The sequence below is a fragment of the Sphaerodactylus townsendi genome, linkage group LG05, assembly GCF_021028975.2.
Source record: "Sphaerodactylus townsendi isolate TG3544 linkage group LG05, MPM_Stown_v2.3, whole genome shotgun sequence".
NCBI lineage: Eukaryota > Metazoa > Chordata > Lepidosauria > Squamata > Sphaerodactylidae > Sphaerodactylus > Sphaerodactylus townsendi.
The window spans coordinates 64,975,831-64,999,448 of NC_059429.1; the positions used below are offsets into that span (position 1 = coordinate 64,975,831).

At 43.2% G+C, this 23,618-nt stretch overlaps 1 protein-coding gene across 1 annotated transcript in view; it reads left to right on the forward strand.

Moving 5' to 3' along the window:
• USP24 (ubiquitin specific peptidase 24) overlaps positions 1-23,618 on the forward strand; it is a 115,234-nt gene that overhangs the window by 24,105 nt on the left and 67,511 nt on the right. Inside the window, exons 3-15 of the mRNA XM_048495840.1 lie at positions 7,212-7,279; positions 8,011-8,154; positions 9,249-9,371; positions 10,566-10,601; positions 11,867-11,932; positions 12,284-12,349; positions 13,108-13,182; positions 15,963-16,121; positions 19,077-19,191; positions 20,484-20,587; positions 22,009-22,116; positions 22,675-22,770; positions 22,856-23,017. Coding sequence (XP_048351797.1) covers positions 7,212-7,279; positions 8,011-8,154; positions 9,249-9,371; positions 10,566-10,601; positions 11,867-11,932; positions 12,284-12,349; positions 13,108-13,182; positions 15,963-16,121; positions 19,077-19,191; positions 20,484-20,587; positions 22,009-22,116; positions 22,675-22,770; positions 22,856-23,017 — 1,322 coding nt within the window. The remainder of the gene's footprint in view (positions 1-7,211; positions 7,280-8,010; positions 8,155-9,248; positions 9,372-10,565; positions 10,602-11,866; positions 11,933-12,283; positions 12,350-13,107; positions 13,183-15,962; positions 16,122-19,076; positions 19,192-20,483; positions 20,588-22,008; positions 22,117-22,674; positions 22,771-22,855; positions 23,018-23,618) is intronic.

Here is a 23,618-nt window from a genome sequence, read left to right on the forward strand (position 1 = left end):
CTGTCAGGGGTAGTCAAATCCTAGATTCCCATGGTTCCTAGAAATTTCATTATGACACCTAGTATTTTCAGTAGTGATTTCATTGTAGTGTCTTTCAATGATTATTACAAGAGGTACAGACTTATCATTTCACATCAGAATATGTTATGCTGTATGACATAAAAACACTTGTGCGTGGAGTTCTCTCCATTGCTTGTTTACATACTAATTATACGCCATTCAGTAGTGATAGATGAATTAAATCCTTAACCAGCTATTTTCATTACTGGCTCAAATTATCAGTTAAATCTTTTGAAAGCAATAATGGAATTATGGGAAATTGGGGGTGTTGGCTTTTTGTTGTGGTGATGACGAAGGTGGTAACCCTGAATTTATGCTCTCCAGCATGTTTCATGACTTACCGTACTCCTGTGGAATGTGTCTTTTTTTTCTTTGAACATCAGACTCCCTGTGCTGTATCTCAAAAATATTTTTGAAATGGCTCAGTTCATGATGGTTAAGAGAAGCAGTATTATTCTCTGGGAACTATTGTCATGATTCCTTAGATTCTGGCTTTGATGTGCGGCTACTTGCAGTTCTCCTGGAGGCGATCTCGGGCATCTTGGATGGGTGATTTCCAACCTATACTCAGGGAGGCAGGACTAAATGATGTCACTTCCTGTGATGGGTTGGACTCTCTCTCCTCGATCCCCAGAATCGTTCCTGCCTGAGCAGGGAGTGCAGTGCTTGTTAGGACTCCAAGCCCTAGACCTTCATTTATTCACTTCTTCTTCTCCACATTGTCTCTTCGTGAGTTTTTTGTGTCTTCCCTGTTTTTGTCTCCCTGTGTGCTATTGCCTGGCTAAATTCCCCCCCCCCCCGGCTTTACAGACTCTGCCTCCGTATTTAAGCCTCTCTCCTGAGGGCTAATGGCAGAGCAACATAGCTACGCCCGCTCCTTCTCCCCCCTCCCCCTGACTCCTTTGGGAAGTCAGCAGCGGAGGGCACCAGGGCAGCAACCCGCAGGGGTTTGCAAGAGCCCGCCGTCGCCGGAGCCAGCCAGGAACAATCCAAGGCTCCCTCCAAAAACGCGGCAAAAACAGCCTGCAAAAAAGGCGCGAAAGCCCCGGCCGAGAAAAAAGCGCGCCGGGAGCCTAGCGCAGAGGAGCAACGTCGGCTGCAACGGAGCACCAGCGTCCCTCTCCGGGACGTGGCTGGTGGAGCTCCCACAAGTCCCCACGACGAGCAACGACGACCGGAGCCGTTTTGCGCGCCAGGCGAGGCGCGGGGAGAGCGGGCCGACTCCGAGGGGGCGGGACGCCATGATGGTGCAGCCGAGGACGACGCGCTGGCTCCAGCTTCTGAGGGCTCCTCCCCCATCTCCATTACCAGGCAAGATCGTGGGGGAAAGGAGAGGGAGGGCCCTTCCCAGTCTGCCTCTGCCTCTAGCCTCCCAGAACCACTTCCCTGGGCGAATACTTCCCCAGAGGCTCTGATGGGCATCTTTAGAAAGACCATGAGGGAAGAAATAGCCCAGCATGATAAAAATAAAAAAGCTAGACGCAGGGAAAAGCGCCTTTCCCAATCCAAAAGGTCACATAGGCATAGTCATCACTCCAGTTCCTCCTTTAGGTCACTAAGTCCTCCCCACACCAGTCATAGGGATCCCCTAAACCTCCCTGAGGAGGAAGGTGCCAGCGTAAGGGAGATAGAGGAAACTTCAGACCATTTCTCTGACTCCAGAGGAACCTCCAGGAGGGAGGGATAAGCAAACAGTGTATAAAGTTTTCAAAAAAGAGGACCTTTGCCCAGCTCATGGCAAAGGCAATCTCTGCCCTCGAACTGCAAGATACACCAGACGCAGAGGACCCCGAGGGCCCCTCCACTTCCAAAAAGACAGTTAAAGGGGTCCCTAAGGGGAAGAAGGGAATGTTTCCTCAGTCAGAGGACACTGCCGCAGCCTTCCCTCTCCCTGAATTCTTTGAGAGAAGAATTAAAAGGGAATGGCTTAATCTAGAAATGCCTTAATAAAAGGTTGCCCTTCATCTTTAAAAGTCTCTATGTTTTACCAGAGCACATCCATGACATCATCAAGACCCCACTTCAGTTGATGCCCCAGTAGTGGCTCTCAATCAGGGGCCTTGTCACCAAGGATCTTAGGAGGAAGGGACCCTGAAGGACCCTATGGACCGCAGGAGCAGAGGTCTTCTTTAAAAAGAATTCACGACAGATTAGCCTTATCCATCAGGAGCCTCTAGCCCCTCTTTCCACTACATGGCTAGAGCCACCATCGTGTGGCTGCGTCGTCTACTTCTCATGATCCCTCCAGAAGCCCAGGGCCTACGCGAAGGAATAGAAAGGATTTTGTCAGCAGTATATTATTGGGCAGACTCCACATTTGATGCACTCACGCTAGTCTCTCGGGCCCTGGCCCTTGGCACTGTGATTAGAAGACAGGCTTGGGCTTGAGAGCATGGTCAGCCGACTTTCATTCCAAACAGGTTGTTTCCACATTCAATTACCACGGATCAAGACTCTTCGGAAAAGAACTAGACGCCGTCCTAGTTGAGACCAAAGGAAACAAGAAGACCATGCCTAAGTTCGTCAGATCTGATCAAGCTTCATCCTTCAAGCCGCATCTACCTTCCTTCCGGGATCTCAACGCGACTCCTCCCATCGCACCCATAGGGACGGCAAACGCTATTTCCACTAAACAGCCGCAGTCTCCCAACAACAACAATTCGGCTAAGACACAACACCTTTCTCCAGTTCCTTTTCGTCTCCCTACAATCGCCAACAGGGCAGAGGAGCTAAGCAGTTTCAACCCAATAGAACTCTCCAGACCCTGGACTATGCCCGGATCCCAGTCGGGGGTCAGCCTTCTCAACATTTTCACCACCAGTGGACAGGAAGCTGACCACGCCGACCAGTGGACCAGGGAAGTCGTCACCTCAGGTTACCTTCTAGAATTCTCCAGCCTCCCAAGGTCCCGATTTCGAAGTCTACCCATCTCAATGCAATCTGGACAAGCTAAAAAGAACCGAAGAGGCAGTGCAACACCTGCTCAAAATTCAGGCCATCGAGCTGGTACCCACCTCGGAACGTTCCTGAGGTGTTTATTCACACTTCTTCACCGCTTCCCAAGCTGGAACGGAGATTGAGAGCTCATCTTAAATCTTCGAGTATGTGAACAGACACATTCTCGCCTCGCGCCGCTTCAAGATGGAAACCCTCCGATCCATCGTGGAGGCCTCTTCACCCAGACGATTACCTCACATCACTGATCTTCACGGAGGCCTCCACTTCCAGCATTCGGATCAACCCCTTTTGCACAGACGCTTTCGTCAGTTCACGGGTGGGGACCAGACCACTTCCAGTACAAATCCCTTCCGCTTTGGACTTGCCATACCGCGACCCCTGAAGTTTTCTCGAAGGTACTCCTAGCACCCATCATGGTTCTACGGAACGGGGATTCACATCCACCCGCATTCTGGACGAGTATCCTTGTGCTGCTCGAAGTTCAAGAGAACAAGCACTTCAGGACCTGAACATCGCCATGACCACACTTCGCACAACACGGCTTTTTGGTTTTTGCAAACTTCTTGCAGAAGAGCTCCCTCAACCCGCCGAGACGGATGGAACACCTAGGTACACATAATAGACATTATCACTGCTCAATCAGCTTCTGTTCATTCCTTCCAGCCAAGATCGCGCAAGATCCAAAAAAAGCTTGTACTTTCCAGCTTCCTTTCCCAGCCAACAGGAGTCTCTTCTGCAGCTTCTGCCAAACCGATGGGACTGTTCATTTCGTCAAGTAGACAGATGTTTCAAGCAATGGGGCAGGTTCTCAGTGCCCGGACATTACAATTGTTCCTTCACCTTTATCAGTATCACATCTATGCAGAAGAGGGATCGCCTCCCTACGGATCTCCCACACAGAGCTCCGCGAACAGCCTTCGGGTGGTGGTCTCATCAACAGAATCTCTCGCCAGGAAAAAAGTTTATCTCTACCCACACAGACTGGCAGATCTCTCACCGATCGCCAGCCTCAGTGGGTGGGGAGCTGCCGTTACATATCAGAACCTTTGCCCAGGGCGCCTGGGTCAACAACCCAGGCCAAACTACCGATCAATGTACTAGAGATGAGAGTCATTCTGCTATCCCTCCAACACTTCCAGCCCCTTCTCCAGGACCGCCACCTTCCTGGTCAGGACGGACAACATTGCCGGGCTTTAAGGCCCACATCAACAATCAGGTGGTGTAACCAGGTCCCGCCGGCTTCATCGGGAAGCAACGGCTATCCTGTTCCCCGGGCGGAGAGTCATCTCCTATCGCTTGTCGGCGGAACACATACAAGGAAACTCTCAATACTCAAGCAGCACTGGCTGAGCCGACAGTCAGTAGTCGGTGGGGCGGAGTGGCAACATACACTCCGACATTTTCCACAGACTGGACTCTAGAGTTAGGGAAATCCATCTCTGACTTGTTCGCCAGCCAGCCAACGCCAACTGCCTTCGCTTCTTCACCAGATACTTTCCATCCAAAGGCCCAGGGAACGGACGCTTTAACCACCCCTGGCCGGCGAGCTCTTATATGCGTATTCCTCCAGCCCCTGCTGCCAAGACTCCTCAGGAAGATATGGCTAGAGAAAGCCGAAGTCATTTTGAAGTAGCACCATGGTGGCCCAGGACGGCCAAGTGGTTCTCAGCCAATACTACAACTGGCAATTTCTCCACCGGGGCTTCGATTGCCCACGCTCAGACATGTTATCATTGCTAAGGTTCCCATCGTCCACCCCAAACCAGGGTGGTTCTAATGTCTGACTGCCTCGGCTTTGAACGCCAAGCACTAGCGTAAAGTGCTATTCCCGCACAGTTATAGAACATACCTCATCATCGTGATTCCAGAAGAGTATCCACTACACGCCGCATAGTTACAATTCCCTCTTGGAAAGGAGTTCGCCTTCTTTGGGGCTCTCCAAAAAGAGTAAGATAGAACCCCTCAGTCCTTCCATCTCGGACATTCTTTTATTTCTTCAGCACGGCTTCGAGAAGGGCCTCAGGAGCTCAACGCTATGTAGATATCTAGCAGGCCTAGCCACCGTATGGCCTACAATTCATGAGATACCAGTCACCAGTCACCCGGACATTTTAAGATTTCTTAAAGGTGTCTCTCTCAGCAACAACCCTCCGTGTAGTTCTCATACAGGTTCCCAGCCTGGAGGCTTAACACGTTCTGTCAGCTCTACCAAGCTTTCACCCTTCTCGAAAGCCCATCCAATCCATCAGTCTCCGCTTGGTTACGTGATGAAACTACTGTTTCTCATCGCCATCACCACTGCCAGGAGAAATATCAGAAATTCAAGCTCTCTCAATCAACTCTCAGTTATGCATTTTCCACAAGGACAGAGTGGTCATGCGTCTAGACCCGACCTTCATTCCGAAGGTTGCCTCCACCTTCCATCTCAAACAGGAGCTCATTATCCCGACCTTTTGCCCTTCTCCTTCACATCCCAAGGAAAGACTCTGGCATCACCTTGACATCAGGAGGGCTCTCAAGGCATTCATATTATCCGCATCGTGAATTCTATCAGTGGAAAGACTGAGTCCCTTTTCATCAATCTAATTTCTCTCCAAACGCCGGAGCCAGAATGTCTAAGCAAGGCGCCCTCTGAAGCTGTATACACCTTAAAGAGCTGCATCTCCGAGGCGTATAAGGCTTCCAACATTCCGGTCCCTCCCGGCATTACAGATCATTCTACAAGATCCGCAGCTGCCAACGCTGCGTTTAGGCGTCTCATTCCCCTAGAAGACATATGTAGAGCAGCAACATGGTCCTCTGTCACGTCCTTCTATTATTAGGCACTACAGATTACACACACCATGTCAGCTAACGTAGACAGCCTTTTGGCACCAGAGTGCTAGGAACATATATTTGGAGACTAGACACTCCACCCGTAAAGGGGACACTGCTCGGAGAGGTCCCATCCAAGATGCCCGGAGATCAGCCTCCAGGAGAACGGTCCATTGGTACTCACCCTGAAGGGGCCTTCTCCTGGATGGCTTATGGAGGGCATCTTGGCCCTCCCTGAGGTCATAGTCTCCAAGCAGGCTGCAGCATCATTTATAGTGTTAGGAATTATAGTTAAAAAGTTAGGGTCTTCTTTGGAGTTCAAATAGGTTTATTATTCATGTTCTGTGTTATAATTCTATGTTGTTGTCACTAATCCTGTTATCCGAGATCTCTACTTTACTCTACTGCTAAGCCAATCGGATTCTGGGGATCGAGGAGAGAGAGTCCAACCCATCACAGGAAGTGACATCATTGAGTATAGTGCCTCCATGAGTATAGGTTGGAAATCACCCATCCAAGATGCCCTCATCGCCATCCAGGAGAAGGCCCCTTCAGGGTGAGTACCAATGGACCGTTTTATTTATTTCCCCTTGCAAAGTTAGCAGACATGTTGCTTCAATGTTAAAGCATTAAAAATATGCACGTGCAAGGGAAGGCAACCCCCCCACCCCAAGAGACCTCTAATTTCCCCTCACAGCCTCCAGAAGCAGAATTTCAGGGGCATTTTGGACAACTTCATCACAGACAAATCCTCTCTCCTTTGTACCCATGGATATCCAGGCAGAATCACAGCTGCTGTCTTATTTACTAAATGCATTTATTAAAATGCTTAAACCACCTTTCTAAAAGACATGCCCATCATTGTTTATTACAAATATATGGTCTGTTCCAACCAGCTTTTCCACTAGTGAAAAGTGGAGAAAGGGATCCCTTTTGACAATTAAAAAGACTATGCTACTGATCATGGGATCTGCTTGGACAAAAGTCATGTAGGATGGTGTCTGTAGTAAAAAGGGAAATTAGGTGAGTTTGAGTGCACAGGTTGACTGGATCTAACCCTGTGCTGGCAAACTTGTGGCACTCCAGATGTTCGTGGACTACAATTCCCATCAGCCAATTGGCCATTCTGGCAGGGGCTGATGGAAATTGTAGTCCATGAACATCTAGAGTGCCATAGGTTTGTCACCACAGATCTAACCCATCACTTATTAGAATTTCTTTTCTCTTATTACTAACCATATCCACCAAAGCATCTTGCTAAATGGGGCTGCCATGGGTAGCCTTCCAAATGGTAAAAGTGCTGAAATTTTATCCCATTGTTTTTAAAAAATGCTTGTCAGCATCCTAATTTCTTACTTTTCTTTTCACTTTTAAATCAGGACTTTCTGATTCTGATGAGAACTGCAGGAGGTTTATGGATAGATGTATGCCTGAAGCTTTTAAAAAGGTGGGTTGAAGAAAAAGTACAATTTTAAACTGGTCTGACTTGGAGAACAGATAGTGTCCAGCTGATAAAATGTCTCATTCTGACAGAAGTCTCAGTCATTGTAATAGGTAGAGATGAGGGTTCAGATGGAGATGAAGAATGATGATTAACTTATCCATGGCTTACATAATAATTAGGAAGATTAGTGATCTTAAATATCCTTCATTTAGCTTTTAAGAGTTAAACAGTTGTTGAGTTCTGCTGATGCACTAATGTATGTGATAAATTCTCCTATTTTGTTTTTCTTACTCTTCAGAATTGCACAGTAAGAGCTACATTTGTTTCGTCTTTTGCATGGTGAATATCCCAGGCATTTTGTTATTTCTTGCAGGGTAGTAATCATTTATTGCAACAGCAGAAAGGCAAAAATAGTATTTCTCCTGTCCTTCTCTGAGCCTGTAAAGAGAAGGACAGGAGATGGGGAAGTGAAATCCAGAGTGAAGATTTTCTTTTCAGGACCACTGGCTCATACCTTACTGGTTTATACCTCGCTTATTGAGATTTTGCTTTTTCTGAGTATCCTATGGCTAAAAACAAACATTCTTTAAAAGAGGAGGAAATGCTGCTTTTAATAAGTTTCAGGCCTGAATGCTAGAGTTGCTAGAAAAGCTCTAAAAATAATTGAATGACTGAGGCCAACCCTTTTTTTTCTGTAGATCCTTGTCATTTTAATATACTGTGTTCCTTTGCAGTTATTGACATCAAGTGCTGTCCATAAATGGGGTACTGAAATTCATGAGGGAATCTACAACATGTTGATGCTGCTGGTAGATCTGGCTGCTGAGAGAATAAAGCAAGACCCCATTCCTGTTGGTCTCCTTGCTGTACTTACTATGGTATAGTAATTATTCAATTTGTCCCCCTGAAACTGTTTAGGTCAAGACAGTGGTTGAAGTTAATATTTAGTTGTCTTAGATACCCTGTGGGAATGAAGTGTCTGGAATATATCCAGAGTAAGAACATAAGAACAAGCCAGCTGGATCAGACCAAAGTCCATCTAGTCCAGCTCTCTGCTACTCGCAGTGGCCCACCAGGTGCCTTTGGGAGCTCACATGTAGGATGTGAACGCAATGGCCTTCTGTACACGAGTACACAAGTTAGACATCAAGCTTAACTATGGTATAAAGGGATGTCAGAATTGGAAATCATTGTTTATTAGCTAAGTAACAAACAAGAATTATTTTATTTATTTATTTATTTTGACTTCTATCCCGCCCTTTCCAGACCAAGGCAGGCTCAGAGCAATTCACAACAAGTTCCAACAACAATATCACTTCATTTAGAAGAAGAAGAGGAGTTTGGATTTATATCCCCCCCTTTCTCTTCTGTAGAAGACTCAAAGGGGCTTACAATCCCCTTTCCCTTCCCCCCTCCACAACAAACACCCTGTGAGTTGGGTGGGGCTGAGAGAGCTCTGAAGAACTGTGACTAGCCCAAGGTCACCCAGCTGGAGTGCACAAGCTAATCTGATTCACCAGATAAGCCTCCACAGCTCAAGTGGCAGAACGGGGAATCAAACCCAGTTCCCCAGTTTAGAGTGCACCTGCTCTTAAACACTATACCACACTGGCTCTGAGGATTTTACATTTATCATTCAGTATCAAAATTCTAGTGGCACCCTTAAACAATAACCAGTTAGAGAGGGAATAAGGGAATGGAGGAACAACAGGGTACCCTCAATAAGGCAAAGGATGGGAATAAAAAGAAGGTAAAATATAGGCAAATAAGTAAAAGGGGAGGGAAGGAGGGAGGCCAGCTACGATGGAAGGGGTGGGCTATAAATTCAATAAATAGATAAATAAATGTCCCTGTCCTCTTTTAATCATTTCTCATTTTTGCCTTGAAGGGTGAACAGTATAAATCATTATCAAAAATGGTATGTTCTACAATGCTAATTCTGTTCCTTTGTGTTTGTTCCTGTTTACTCCAGGCTCTTAATCCTGACAATGAGTATCATTTCAAAAACCGAATGAAAGTGTGCCAAAGAAACTGGGCAGAAGTATTTGGTGAAGGAAACATGTATGCTGTCTCCCCCATTTCTACTTTCCAAAAGGTCTGTATACTTCGTATCTCTTACTATGAAGTAATATGAAATTTCTGTTGCTTTGAAGCAACTGTATAATGTGTGTGTCTCACCTGGACTTGGTGTAGTGATATTAGTTTTACTTTGGTTCAGGAAGAATGGCAGATTGTAGTTATGAGAGTTTGTGTGATATTCAGATTGACAAGTCTTCATTTGTATTTGGCCAGCAAATCAGAAACCACAGTTTGTGCTATCTTTGAGTTTGTAAGAAGTCCATATAAATAAAACCATCGTTACGGTTAATGCTTCACTTCCAAAAGCTGCTATGCCATGAAAATGGGAGTGCACGTATGAGACTGAGAGATGGTCAGGAAACAGCTCTAAACCGTGGTTTGCCTGTAGCACATTTGGTTCTTAGATACTGGTCTATGATGTGCTGTCTTTAGCACCAGTCATGGCCTTGTGTTATATCTGAATTGAGCCTATGGGTCAATTCTGTTGTTGGTTCATCTTTTGTTTTTGGTTCAGCCTATGGGTCAATTCTGTTGTTGGTTCATCTTCACCTTTGGTTCATCCTCTGACTAATAGACTTTGCTACTACATTATGTCTGATAGTTTTGTAATTAAACTAATAGGTAAGCAAAAATCCAGGACTTACAGTTATGTGTTAGTAATGGTCTCAGCATGTCAAAGCCATCCTGACAGAATGTTTAACTCAGATCTCAGTAGTGGTAGAGTGAAAGTGCTATGATTTCCTTGACTTTTTGTGTTACTACATTTTTTTCATAGAACTTTACCATTTTGGTTTCCATATATCCAGCTACTGCTTCTTTTTATCAGCGCAAAGAATGTTAAAACAGCCCTCTTTTCTGCTAGGTTGTTAAAATATATCTGCTTCTGAATCAGCAGACTCAAAGCCTTATTATGTTGCCATAACACATTATAATGGATGATTGGTAGTGATGGTAAGTAGATGGTGTTCATGGGAACATCCGAACATTCTGCGAACACTTGGCTTTGATTTCAAGAGGCTGTGCATGAAGTAGTGTAGTTTCCTCAATGAAATGCTTCTGATTAAAACATCAACAACAGATTTATTTACGGTGATTGACCAGTAACATTCCAGATTTAAAATTGCACAAATGTAGATAGATTAAAATATCAGTATCATATGGGGTTACCTTGAGAAAATGTTATTAATTTATTAACTTCTCAATTGTCTAGGAACCACATGGCTGGCTAGTGGACTTGGTGAACAGGGTAGGTGGATGTAAAAATGTTTTCCTCAAGCTGAGCTAACAGCTACACATGGTACTTTACATAGTTTCAACGACAGACTAGCCTCTACCCTCAAAGAACTTGCATAGTGAAGTAAAGAAAACAGAGGAGGATGAAATGTTAGCTGATGAAGTTAGAACTAGGTTTCAGTTGGGTATGAAGGTTAAGTAGTCAAAGGCTCTGTCAGACACAAGATTCAGAGTTCTCTAGCACAGTATACAGGGGAGTAGCAATGACAAGTATCAGATTGGCACAGGAGGTGCTTGGGTAGCCAAGGGGTTTGAAGAGGTCATTCAAGGAATATAGAAGAAAATGAGGGCCCAAAGTCAAGGAAGGGTTAAGCTGCAAAAAAGGTTCAAAGCTGACCTGTGATTCACAAAGCAGATTATAAATACTTTTAACTAAATAAAATAAAGAGCTTGGTGCCATATACATAAAATAATAGGAAGCTAATTAAATGTATTTGGGGAAGGGTGTTTCATGGTCTGAGCACCTATGCACATGAATGATTTTGTCCCTGGAGTGAGGTAATTATCATTACTATTCTTGTATGACTGTGTAGAATCCTGTGCATAGATTCCTGAATCTGTGTCCATATGCTTAAATGCACATTTTGTGTCTGAGTTTTGTATGATTTGTTTGGTATCCTTATAGAGCAGGGGAACAAACATGCTGTAGAATGATAAATATATAGAGATAAGGTAATTGCTTCAGATAAAGGCTCCTTTCAGATTTGTTTAACCATTTTAATTCGATACTGCCTCTGTACACTGGCTCCTTCTTGCTGGTATATTTAAAACCTTGAATGTAGGATTTGGATAAAACCATCATAAAGTTCTGCACATTTTAGCATTCTCATATGTACAAGCGTCTCCATTCTTTCCTCTCACCTCTCTCTTTAACCTGGTGATATTTAGTTTCCAAGGTGCTTGATGTTTGTTTCAACAGTATAGTTGCATTTCAAATGTAAATGGCTAATAAATACATTTCAGAGATACATCTGTCTCTTTTTGTCATCTTATGCATGAGTTGACTTTCTCTTTTCCTGTTGCTGTGGTGAAGGTGTTAGACTCAGCATGCCTTTGTGATCAATTTTGCCATGATGGACTGTATGAACTAAATATGTATATATTCATATTGTCCCTCTCAGACTGCTTTTAGGCATATGAGCTAGAAATAATATGTTGCTTGCTGGAATATTTCAGTATACTTAGAGACTTTTTCATAATTTAATTTTGTTTATTTAGTTTGCAGAGTTAGGTGGGTTTTTGGCAATTCAGTCTAAATTACATTCAGAAGATATTGAACTTGGGGTAAGTTAAATTTCTAGTTATCTTTCTCTGTTTTATTAACCTTGTTGTAGTCCAGTGCTTCTTCTAGTTGGTATTGAAGTAGTATCCCTGTCCTCACTGACAGGTACTGGATGAAACAGTGTGTTTCCCAAAAAGAGCATTGCTATCACTATAAATGTACCTCTCAGTTGCCATTGTGAAAAGGTTTCCGCACTAACCTCACCCATGAATTGCATCTACTGTCTGGCCATGGTCATAAGTCCAATTTTAGCAGATGTCATTTTTCTATACTGTATGTTCCTCAGAGGTCAGATTGGCCTTATGTCTATCTTGTGTACTCTGAAATACCTACTCTTCCTTTTTCTTTTCCAGGCAGTTTCTTCACTGGTTCAGCCTTTGGGGGTTTGTGCAGAGTATCTCAATTCCTCAGTAGTACAGGTAATGAACAGTTGTCATCCTTCGATTCTTTAAGAACTGCAGCCACAGTTTAGAATCTTGTTTTAACAAGGCTTATTGTAAACAGGACCTTAACCTGGATAGCCCAGGCTAGGCTGATCTCGTCAGATCTTATAAACCTTGAAAACCCCACCGGCGTTGCCAGAAGTCAAATGTGATTTGACAGCAAAAAAACAAATAAAAATTGCAAGTGGGGTACTGTGCTGCATGTGTAGTTCATATTAAAAATTATGCTAACAAGAAGAGCACCAATCAGTTTGTATAGATATAACTTCAGGTAAAATGGCATACCATTATGACCTAATTTATTTAATTACGTGTATTATATCACGTGTGTTGCTTACATATTTCCGATGTTCTTACCACAAGCTGATTTTCATCTGTTTAAAGTTGCACATAGCTTGTCTTAAGTAACTGAATGTTAGCTTCAGGCCACGATCCAAACAGCTCTGTGCACAAGTGGGAAACATGTCTGTTAGTGAAAAAGGGGAGTTAATGGGTTTTGATTTCTGATTGGAGGCCTTCTTGCCATGTTGATTGTGTAATATTACCAGTCCTCTAGAAGCGTGGGGGTGGGGTTGCAGTTTTGTAAAGTCTATATTCAACTGTTTGGATTTGCCCCAAGTTTCTGGTAGTATGTTCTGTGTTTACAAAACTGAAAAACAGTCCATGGGTTTAAAAAAATCTTGGGTAATTCTGTTTTCTCTGTAACATTGAATTATTGTTTTCTCATTTGACAGCCAATGCTGGATCCAGTAATTCATAACATGATTAAATATGTACAGAATGTAGAGGAAAAGGACCTGAAAGACAAGGTAGAACTTAATTTACAAAATACAATCAAGACCTTTCAGTACAATTTAAGTATACTTTTGTGGTTTCATTTGCTTTTGTACCATTTTGCCTCAACTTACTCTATCACTGAACTAATGTGTGGTGTAGTGCTTGTATTCATGAGAGATGAAATGCTTAATATCGGGAGGGTTTCCTGTTAATGAGATCAAGTGCAGTGTCTGTAGATCATTGTTTCATTTTTTTCATCAATTTGGTCTATATCTGCAGCAATTAAACACCTACATTCTTCTTTCACCACATTCTAATATTTTATAGCTTAAGCTGTCTAAAGATTTTATTGGTAGTTAGACTTCCAACATCTTATATTTGTCACTGTATTGGTCTACATATGTTGGAATTGGAATTGTCACATAGGGTGAAGCTGGACATTTTGGGAGTTCTGAGTTTGGAGCCCCTACCAGTTTTGTAAGAACCTAATTTTGGAATTACATGGGAAAACATTTTAGCTCTTTCCTCGCTCATGATAATCCTATGATTCTTCTGTTTGCCCACTAGAGTGGCAAGGAAGTGGCAAGGACTTGCCAGAGGCATCTCATTTGCCTCTTCCTTACTATTTCCTACTTACCTTTCCTGAAAGCCACTGTAGGTACTCGCCTTTTCCAGTTTCCTTCTCCCCTTCTATTGTTGCCAACTCCAGGTGAGGCCTAGAAATCTACTAGTGTATTACAACAACAATTACAACAAGAATTACAACAAATCTCCCAATTACAGAGATCAGTTCCTCCATGAAGTTGCCAGCTCCAGATTGGAAAATTCCAGGAGATTTGGGGTTGAGCCTTGGGAGGGTGAGGTTTGTGGGTGGGGTGGAGGAGCAACCTCAGCAGGGTATAATGCCATAGAGTCCGCCATTTTCTCCAGGGGAACATACCTCTGTCACCTGAAGAGCTGTTATAATTCTGAATGATGTGCAGCCCCCACCTGGGGGTTGATAACTCTAGTTTCCCTGGAGGAAATGGCAGTTTTGGAGGCTGGCATTTATGAAATTGTACCCCTCTGAGGTCCCTCCTCTCCTCAAACCCCACCCTCCCCATACTTCACTCCCCCAAATCTCTAGGAATTCCCTAACCTGGTGTTGGCAACCTTATCTCCCACCCAACAGCCAACCTGCTTTATCTGCCCCTCTGTCTTAAGTTTTCCTGCCCCCACCCCCAGCAGACTCTCTACCTAGGAAAACTGTGACTGTTGCATGGTGCTAGTGGTGGCGAACCTTTGGCACTCCAGATGTTATGGACTACAATTCCCATCAGCCCCTGCCAGCATGGCATGCTGGCAGGGGTTGATGGGAGTTGTAGTCCATAACATCTGGAGTGCCAAAGGTTCGCCACCATGGTGCTAGCCAATGGACCAGGCACACTTGCATCAAAGGAAACCCTCGAGAGCTTTTGGGGTGGAACTGCACTTTCCCCTGTGTCTCCCTCCCCACACTATTTCCTCTTTCCTTTCTCTTGGCAACCCCCATATCCTCTCCTGCCTTATTCTTAACCATTCATCAACCTACCTTTTATCTGCCTTCTATCTTCAGCTACATTTATTATTTATTTACTTCATTAGCAGGCCATCTTTCTCCATAGTGGGGACCAAAGCAGCTTACATTTTTCTCCTTTCTTCCTTTTAATCTGTATAGCAGCCTTATGAGGTAGGGTAGGTTGAAAGTGTGCGACTGGTCCAAAATCTCCCAGCAACCTTCCCCAGCAAAATGGAGATTCTAACCTGGGTCTCCCAGACCCTTCTCTAAATCTTTAACTGCTATACCACACAGGCTTTCAGAGTGGCTGCTATTGAAGAGTAGCAAGCAGCCATATTAATTGAGTCATGCAAGCCAGGTGGTATCTAGGCACATAGAGGTTGCTGTCAGGCCTAGGACTGCCAGCTTTCAGATGTTATCTCTAAGAATTACAACTGAACTCCAGAGATCCATCTGGTTGCATTGGAGGGTGGTTGCATTGGAGGGTGCATTGGAAAATGGTTGCATTGGAGGGTGGACTCTATGGCATTATATTTGACTAAGGCCATCCTATCTTCCTCAGACTCAATTACAAAATTTCCAGGAATTGCCCAACCTGGAGCTGGGAACCCAAGCCACCTCTGATCCCAATAAGTTCACCCACAAAGGCCAAATTAGACCTGTAAAGGGCCCTTCCTTTTACTGAAAGAACAAAATCTGGAATGCTGTAGTTGCTTAGCAGCAGCCACTGAGGGAATCCATTGCTTAAAACTTCAGGTGCTTGTTCTTTTCATTTTTGACTTTTTTAAACCTCCCCAATGTATATTTTTCTGCAAACTGGGTGCCCTTTTCTGGTTTGTAGAAAGGTCTGTCTTGTCTGTATACAGCGCCAGTCACCAGATTTAAGTATCCTCAGATTTGACTGACTTTGCTATTTGAATATAAGATGTATGAAAACTCTGCTGGCTGTATCTTTACCCCAGTGGGGCTAATAATATCTCCTTGGAACCAGTTCAGGTTGTAGAAACAGAGCAAAGAAAAACAGTTTGATTTCTTGTCTGCTTTGATCTTTGCTTGTTTTTTCCAGTGGCTATACAAAATTGCACATTTCTTTAAGCAGCTATAGATAAATACTTAAATAAAACATTGTCAGTACTGTTCATACTTGCTGAGAAAGTAATTATTTGACCTCTTCCAGAAACATCTTTAGCCATGTTCCATGTGTGTTTTTGGTAGCCATGTACCATGTGTGTTTTGGTCCTTTTACCAAGCATTCCTCATTTATATATTTCACAGAGGCTGGTCAGTATCCCTGAACTTTTATCTGCCATCAAGCTCCTTTGTATGCGTTTCCAGCCTGACTTAGCAACAGTAGTGGATGACTTACGGTTAGACATCTTATTGCGTATGTTGAAATCACCACACTTCAGTGCAAAAATGAATTCGCTCAAAGAAGTAAGTTAATGAAGCCAGATTTGTTACATTAATTGGGATTGATATATGCATACTGTAAATGAGAGGTTCCAGGTTTCGAGGAGTCTTGAACAGAGAATGCTCTGGATTCCCCTCCCCCCTCCTCTGCCTACCACCAAAACTCCTGCTCACATCTCCCTTCCTGCCCCATCCATATCCATGAAGGTTCCCTATCTTCCACCTGCCTGTGCATCCTTCCCCTGACCACTCACTATTAATCCCACAGCAACAGCCACCCGCATTCCCTTTCCTCAGTGTGGTGTGCCCAGCTGGGAATGCTGCTGCTGTGACCATTAGATGCACTGCTTGCACCATCCACATCCTCTTCCCTGCCAGTATTGGGCAGCTCAGGTAGCCAGAAGCACAGCAGGTAGAGCACTTTTAAGCAGTTGGGTGAGGGAAGGGCACAGAGGCAGCCAGTTGGCGAAGAAGATATGTGGGCTGAGGGTCAGTGGCAGTGGGCCCTACTAGAGCCCACCTCAGGTTATGCTATCTATCCACCATCACAGTTCATAGAAAGTTTTATAAACATAGATCTAGTATGATTTTTGTGTGGAGGGGGGCTTAATAGGTCATACTAAACTCGGTAGTCTAATGGTAGTTTGGTCACCAAATTCTTGAAAAATACCAAAGCATAATGGGGCATTAGTATAAGTCAGTTTGAAGTATACCTATGTGACAAATATACTGCTAGCCTACATACTGTCTGTAAACAAAACTTAATGGGTTAGATCCTGTGAACCATGACCATAAGGGCTCTCAGCTTTCCCTTCCCTTAGAGGTTCTTCTGATCTATGAATAGCTGATGCTGGAGGCCAAGGAGCCTTGTGAACAATCATGTGAAATACAAGAAACTGTACTACCCCAGAGTGAAGAGGAGATCTTGGATGAAATTGCTCCCATTCCCCACTGTGAGGAGGAGGGCATTCTTAGCATAGATGACTTCTGCCAATCAGTCCAGGGGGCACGTCTTAACTTCCACCTTTCTTTCTCCAGCGCTGGAGATTACCCTACTGTTCAGATAATTTCCTGTCTAGAAGAGGAACGCATATTTTTAGAGGATCTCTGTTAAAAGCCTCCCTCTATCTGCTACTTATAACTATTTCTTTCTAATTCTGCTCCTGAACGTTAAGTCTGTCTCTTCAATCACCTCAGTGTTCTCCTTACAATTGAGAAGGGGAGAGAAAGTCAGAGTAAGAGCGCAGCAGCCTTGGTGCTGCCATAACATGGGCAAAGGCAACAACAGGGTGTGTACACCTGTGGATGGCTCACTCTCCTGTTTGGAGGATAGAAATTCTCTTTGCTTCCCAAAGTAGGAAACTGGTATCAGTCCCTCCTCCCCGCCCCCCCTTATTTGACAAAGAGAGTATTGACTCTTAGATGCTTATATCCCAGAAATCTTGTTAGTCAGTAAGGTGCTACTGGGCTTAAATCTAGTTGTTCTACTACAGATCAACATGGCAACCCTCTGAAATGTCCCTCCACTCAAGCGCAGCTGCCATGGTTGTATGGAAGGAAACGGGGTTAGGGGAATGTGGGGTAGGAGTGTCAGAATGGCCAAGACTGGCTGGAAAAACCCTACAACAAGGGACAGTAGTGCCATTCGCAAAGCAAAGCAAAGCAAAGCCTTTATTGGCATATGTAGAACAACAGCAACAAAAGACAGCAAACATAAGTGCCGTTCTGCTGTCCCTTGTTGTTCTCATAGGCCCACTCAGCATGTCCTCGAGAAGCAAAGGAGCATGCCTGAAGGCTCAAACTTCATGCTGCCATAAAAATAAAGGCTCAAACTTCAGCTATCCCCAGCTGCTAGAAGTCAGTTGACTCCAGAGAGCAGCTCAGAGGAATCTGTGCTGTTACTGGAAGGCATAATGCCAGCATCTTCTAGGTGCACCTGCCACATATTATTTCCCCACATACATGCACACACTGTCTGGCAGAAAATATGCAGAATGGCTCCCTAGACCCAAATTAAGCACAGGGCATCAGGCTTTCCCCAGCAATTGCTACTATACAGCCAGAGACAACAGTCCTCCAACGAGAGATATGATTGCCAAAAGCAGATCTTCCATTTTTCTGGTCCTTAGGGGAAATGACAGATCTTGATGGAAGAGAGAATGGATTTGGAGTAACCAAACATTTATTATGATGATTCAGAGCCTTCAGCTGAGGCTTCTTATGCCCTAGATATGCTGAATACACTAATCTGACCTTGGAGGGTAGTCCCAAGGCTAAACCGAAGTGAAATTCCCCTTCAAATTTAAAATAAGGCAAAGGAACAGTGGACTCTCACTCTCAAACAAACCTACCTTTTCTAAGATGGAGGTTGTGATGGAGTCCTTGTCCCTAACAGTGCCATGGATCTCTCACAGATTCCAGTGACAATTTGAACTTAAGACCTGCCTCCTTGGTGGGAATCACTCATGCTAAGATGGCCTCCTTTTCTCAGCAGAAGCAGTCTTCATAGTAAGTCAGTGTTCCCTTTTCCTCATCTGCCAGCTGAGGTGTTGGAAGAAGAGTGAGGTGGGGCCATTTTGCCTAACTGTTCCTTCTTAAGCTTCCCTGATACTGAGCATCACCTCTCCAATGGTCACAAGAGGATCATAGTTAATAAGATCCAATCTGATATTAGTGAGCTTGACAATTCTTGTCATTTATCAGTAGTTTAAGAGTTAGCCAAGGACTGGAGTGTGACTGTTGCTGTAGAAGATTATTTTTCTGTTCAATAGAAAATTGGATATATTTAATGTTGTGTATGCAGCTGTTTTGTTTGTTTTGTTTGTTTTGCTTGCATACTTCCATGTCTTCTAGTAGTAACTGTTTCAGGCATTGCATAAGCTTCAGTGTGTACTTTGATTTTTTTCACTTCTTGTAACTGCATTTCTCTCTTTTTATGGGGCTAGCAGTTACATAAGCATTGTTTGCCATCTTTGTTAGGTAACAAAGCTTATTGAAGACAGTACTGTATCCAAATCAGTGAAGAATGCAATAGATACAGATAGATTATTGAACTGGCTAGTGGAAAACTCTGTCTTGTCAATTGCTTTGGAAGGTAAGCCTGTGGATAAATAGTTCCATTTTACATTCTATCCTATGTTTGAAGTAGGTAGTTTTAGCAAAAGTTTTCCCTGAGTTCCTTTGATGTCATAGAATTGTTCCATTTCCATTCTGTTAATCTCTATGTTGTGAATACAGTTGTTTGAATACCTGACATAGACCTAAGAGGGGTCCATGGGGGATTATTTTGAGCCTTTGTGCATCCCTGGCTGAATTGGTTGGAATTCAACTATCTGCCATTCTAAACCTGGAAATATTTGGAAGTTTATATCACTAAGGTATATATTTATACCATTTATAATCTTTAAGACATTTATTTACTTCATTTACTCCCTGCCTTTCACCTCAGTGTGTACTTAAAGTGGCTTATTCCATTCTCCTGTCCTCCATCCTGATTTCTTAACAAGCCAGTGAGGTAAATTATGCTGAGTGTGTGTGAGACTAGGCTACAGTCACCCCAGTAAACTGTTGGCGTAGTAAAAGCTTGAACTTGCATCTCCCATATCTCGGTCTGACATTTGACTCACTACACAACATTGGCTTTAACTGTTTGTAAGTCTCCATCAGACAAAAGAACCTTCTGAGCTGCTGTTGCTAAACTTTTTAGTGAATTTATTTATTTATTTATATATCAAATTTATAAACCGCCCACCCCCGAAGGGCTCTGGGCAGTGTACAATGGGCCAAACATACAATGGCCAAAACAACATACACCAAAAAATCAGTTAAAACAAGTTAAAACAATATACAAAAATCCATAAAACTAGCAGCATCAATACAATATACATAACAGCAAGATTATAAAAGTGTGTATGTGGCGCCCGATCCCAAGGCCGGGCGGGGGTAGCAGTGTCAGTCAGATATTATATTAGACGTGCTGATGGTAAGATGGCACGTAGCATGGGGGCATCCTGGAGCGGGGGGTCCGCGGCTGGCCTCACCAAAAGCCCGGTGGAACAAAACCGTTTTACCCTTACTGATTGACTTATGATTGTGGCATCGTCCACCTACCAGGTGTTCTATACTGTATTATTTTGACTATGGAAGGATGACTTTTTAAGGGTATTTAGTTGTCTTTTATCCATTGCTTAAGGGGGCCATTAGCTTAAACCCTGTGTTGTAAGGATTCCTGTGGTGAAATTAAGGGTGAAAACTTGAAAAAGAAAATGGTGTTTATTTTGCTGGATTTCTACTTTTAGAAAAATAATTGTATATGCGCTACTTACAGATTGAGAGTTGGTGAGGCATTCTTGATGTCAAAACTATGTTCTGTGTTTCTTCTTCTAGGTAACATAGATCAGGCACAATATTGCGATCGTATAAAGGGAATAATTGAGCTGCTGGGAAGCAAACTGTCATTAGATGAGCTGACAAAAATTTGGAGAATTCAGGTGAGATTGTGCGTTGTTTGTCTCAGTTTAAATTTGTATGGTGTTGTAAGGGGAAGCATAATTTTCAAATGAATCTGCAGAAATTCAGTCTCTGGCAAATTCTCCAAAGAAAATGAAGGAGCAGTAGGAAATCAGGTTCAACTGACTAGAGAAAAGGAAGAGCAACTACTCCATCTCCTCCATGAGTCAGCCAGTATAATCATAGATTTGTTTTAAAATGTCTTAAACTAAGAATTCTTCTGTAATCTTTTAATGGAATGCCTTAATGTCTTTAGAATTTTGAATGGTAACTTAAGATCTTCTTGGAAACAATTGATGCTGCACACTGCTTTTACACGAACAAGGTCACTTCACAATTGTTCTCTAATATGAAATACCAAGACTGTGATTAATAACTTGATAGAACACATCCTATACTTGCTGTTGTGGGCTTTCCAGGCTGTGTGGCCAAGGTCTGGTAGTTTTTGCTCCTAATGCTTCCCCTGCATCTATGTCTGGCATCTTCAGAGGCATGTCACGGCGAGATGTGTTTCTCTCTGTGGCAAGGTGGAGAGATGTTTGGTAGAGTATATATTTTGGTTCACCTTACAGTGGGGGTGAGGCATATTTGCATATGTCTGTTTACAGTTGCTTTTTGTTCCATTTGCAGTAGCATTCACAACTGCATTGCAATTGAATTGCATATTATTTATTTTTATTTTATTTTATTTCTATACCACCCTCCCCTTTGACACTTTTAACTGCACTCGCAATTGCATTTGCGACCACATTACTATGTGTCTGGGAGGAGTTCATTTGCAGTTGCCTTTGAATGCAATTGCAAATGTGAATGTCTGATTAAGTAACCATTAACTGGCATGCCTAGCAAAAGGCACTTGCCATTAACACTTGCAGTTGGTGCATCACTGCTCACAATGTACTGTTTCATAACTAAGAGATAGTACAGCGGAGCTTGACAGTGGTATCTTACTCTGCTTCGTCACAATGTGGTTTTCTCATGCATTACTTGTTTCTCTTCTGGCACAAGGCTTGTACTCCTTGAGACATTTGGAGCAGTCATATAAGAATGTGTGTGCATATGTACTGAAAAGTAATTCCTATCAGGGGTCTGCAACCTGCAGCTCTCCAGATGTTCAGCCCCTGCCAGCATGGCCAATGGGAATTGTAGTCCATGAACATCTGGAGAGCCGCAGGTTGCAGACCCCTGTGTATTGAGTAGGGTTTACTCCCATGTAAAAAAAAGCATACGGTCACACCTGGGTTGGATCCTGTGACCCTGCTAACATGCCTCTCCCAACTGGGAAATGCTGTTCCAGTAAGTGGAATAGATCCAGCCTTTCATCTGTAATGTAAATCTGTATTGTTCTGATCTTTCTGTCTGATAACTGTTACTAATGTTCTTTCTATTTCTCTTTGAAAAGTCAGGACAATCATCTACTGTGATAGAGAACATCCATACAATTATTGCAGCAGCTGCTGTGAAGTTCAGTTCAGACCAGCTCAATCATCTCTTTGTCCTTATTCAGAAGGTAAGACTTGCACTGGCCTAGATCTGAAACTGTGGTTTAAAAATTCATTTTTCAAGGCCAGATGGTTCTAAAAATTATAGTTATGAGCAGCCTATTCCTGATCTAGTCCATTTTCAAATTTAGGATCAAATACCATTACAAACAATTTGTGATTAAATCAGTTCACTAAGTTGGGAAGCATTTGTAGGAACTATGGAGAAACCACACCCACCTTAGTTTAGTGTCATTATATCAAATGTAAGTGGTTATATTGTAAGCAGCTGGACCTCTCCTCTCTAAGGGGTGCCATAAAAGAATGGAGGATCTGCAGGCTCTTTCACCTGTATGTCATCAGGCAGGGAAGGGCTGGGCATTGGCTCTGCTGCCTGGTCTTCCTCAAGAAGCTGGCAGAAAAGGATTGTAGAATTAGCTGTGAATCTTACTGAACACCCATTTCCAGTCTCTTTATTAAAATGTACCCAGGTTTCAATGATGCTAAACTGTTATAACAGGCAAACTAAAATGAAGTATTTTGATGATGGTTTCATAATTTTTCTGGTGTTTTCTTTTTCCCTGTAGAGTTGGGAATGCGAGAGTGATAGAGTGAGACAGAAACTATTGAGCTTGATAGGACGTATTGGCCGAGAAGCACGTGTAGAGGCAACCACTGCAAAGGCATGAGTAATACATTTCATTGTCAAGAGAATACAGATGCCAGCTTCAGCAATGTATGATTGTAACTGTGCATGTATTTTTTTAGGTTCTTGAGGTTCTCTGGGACTTGGCTCATCTTCCAACATTACCTAGCAGTTTGATTCAACAGGCTTTGGAGGAACATTTGACAATCCTTAGTGATGCATATGCAGTTAAGGAAGCAGTAAAAAGAACCTACATCATCAAGTGCATAGAAGATATTAAGAAGGTTGGTTTGTCTTCAGAATATGCATGACCTTTTATACTCCTCAACAGAGAATCACTAGTTACCAACTTTTCCTTTTTCTTTAACTACAGCTGGGGAGGTGATGTGTGAATGCATCTGGGGAAGGGGTGTTATATATGTAATTTTGATCAAGGGCTGTGACATGGGGAGGAGAATTTTTTCAGTTTTCTGATTGTAGAGCCCAACTTAGCCTTGGTTTCCCCCAGTAGGAAGAACGGCGCAGTATAGATAAATTCATTTTCCCCCTTCTTTACTTGTAGCTAATTATAAAAGTGTAGGAGTTAGCATCAAGACAATATAGGCAAGAAATTGTTGCAAGTGTAACTGATTCTAGTTGGATCAGTTTTTCTGCACCATTTTCACCATAGCAGCCCAGGAGAAAGACATCTTCTGTAGAGAAAATGGCATGGGGGAGAAATGAATTCTATCCTGTTTCCCTCAACTCTTCAAAATTAAAAAAGGAAAACTGATGACAAGTTTCTCAGGTAACGTATCTTTGGGCATGAGTACCGTAAATTTGTCTTTTAGAAATGGCACAGAATTTTTCCATGTCCTTTCCCATTGGTGTTCTCCAGTTCAATTC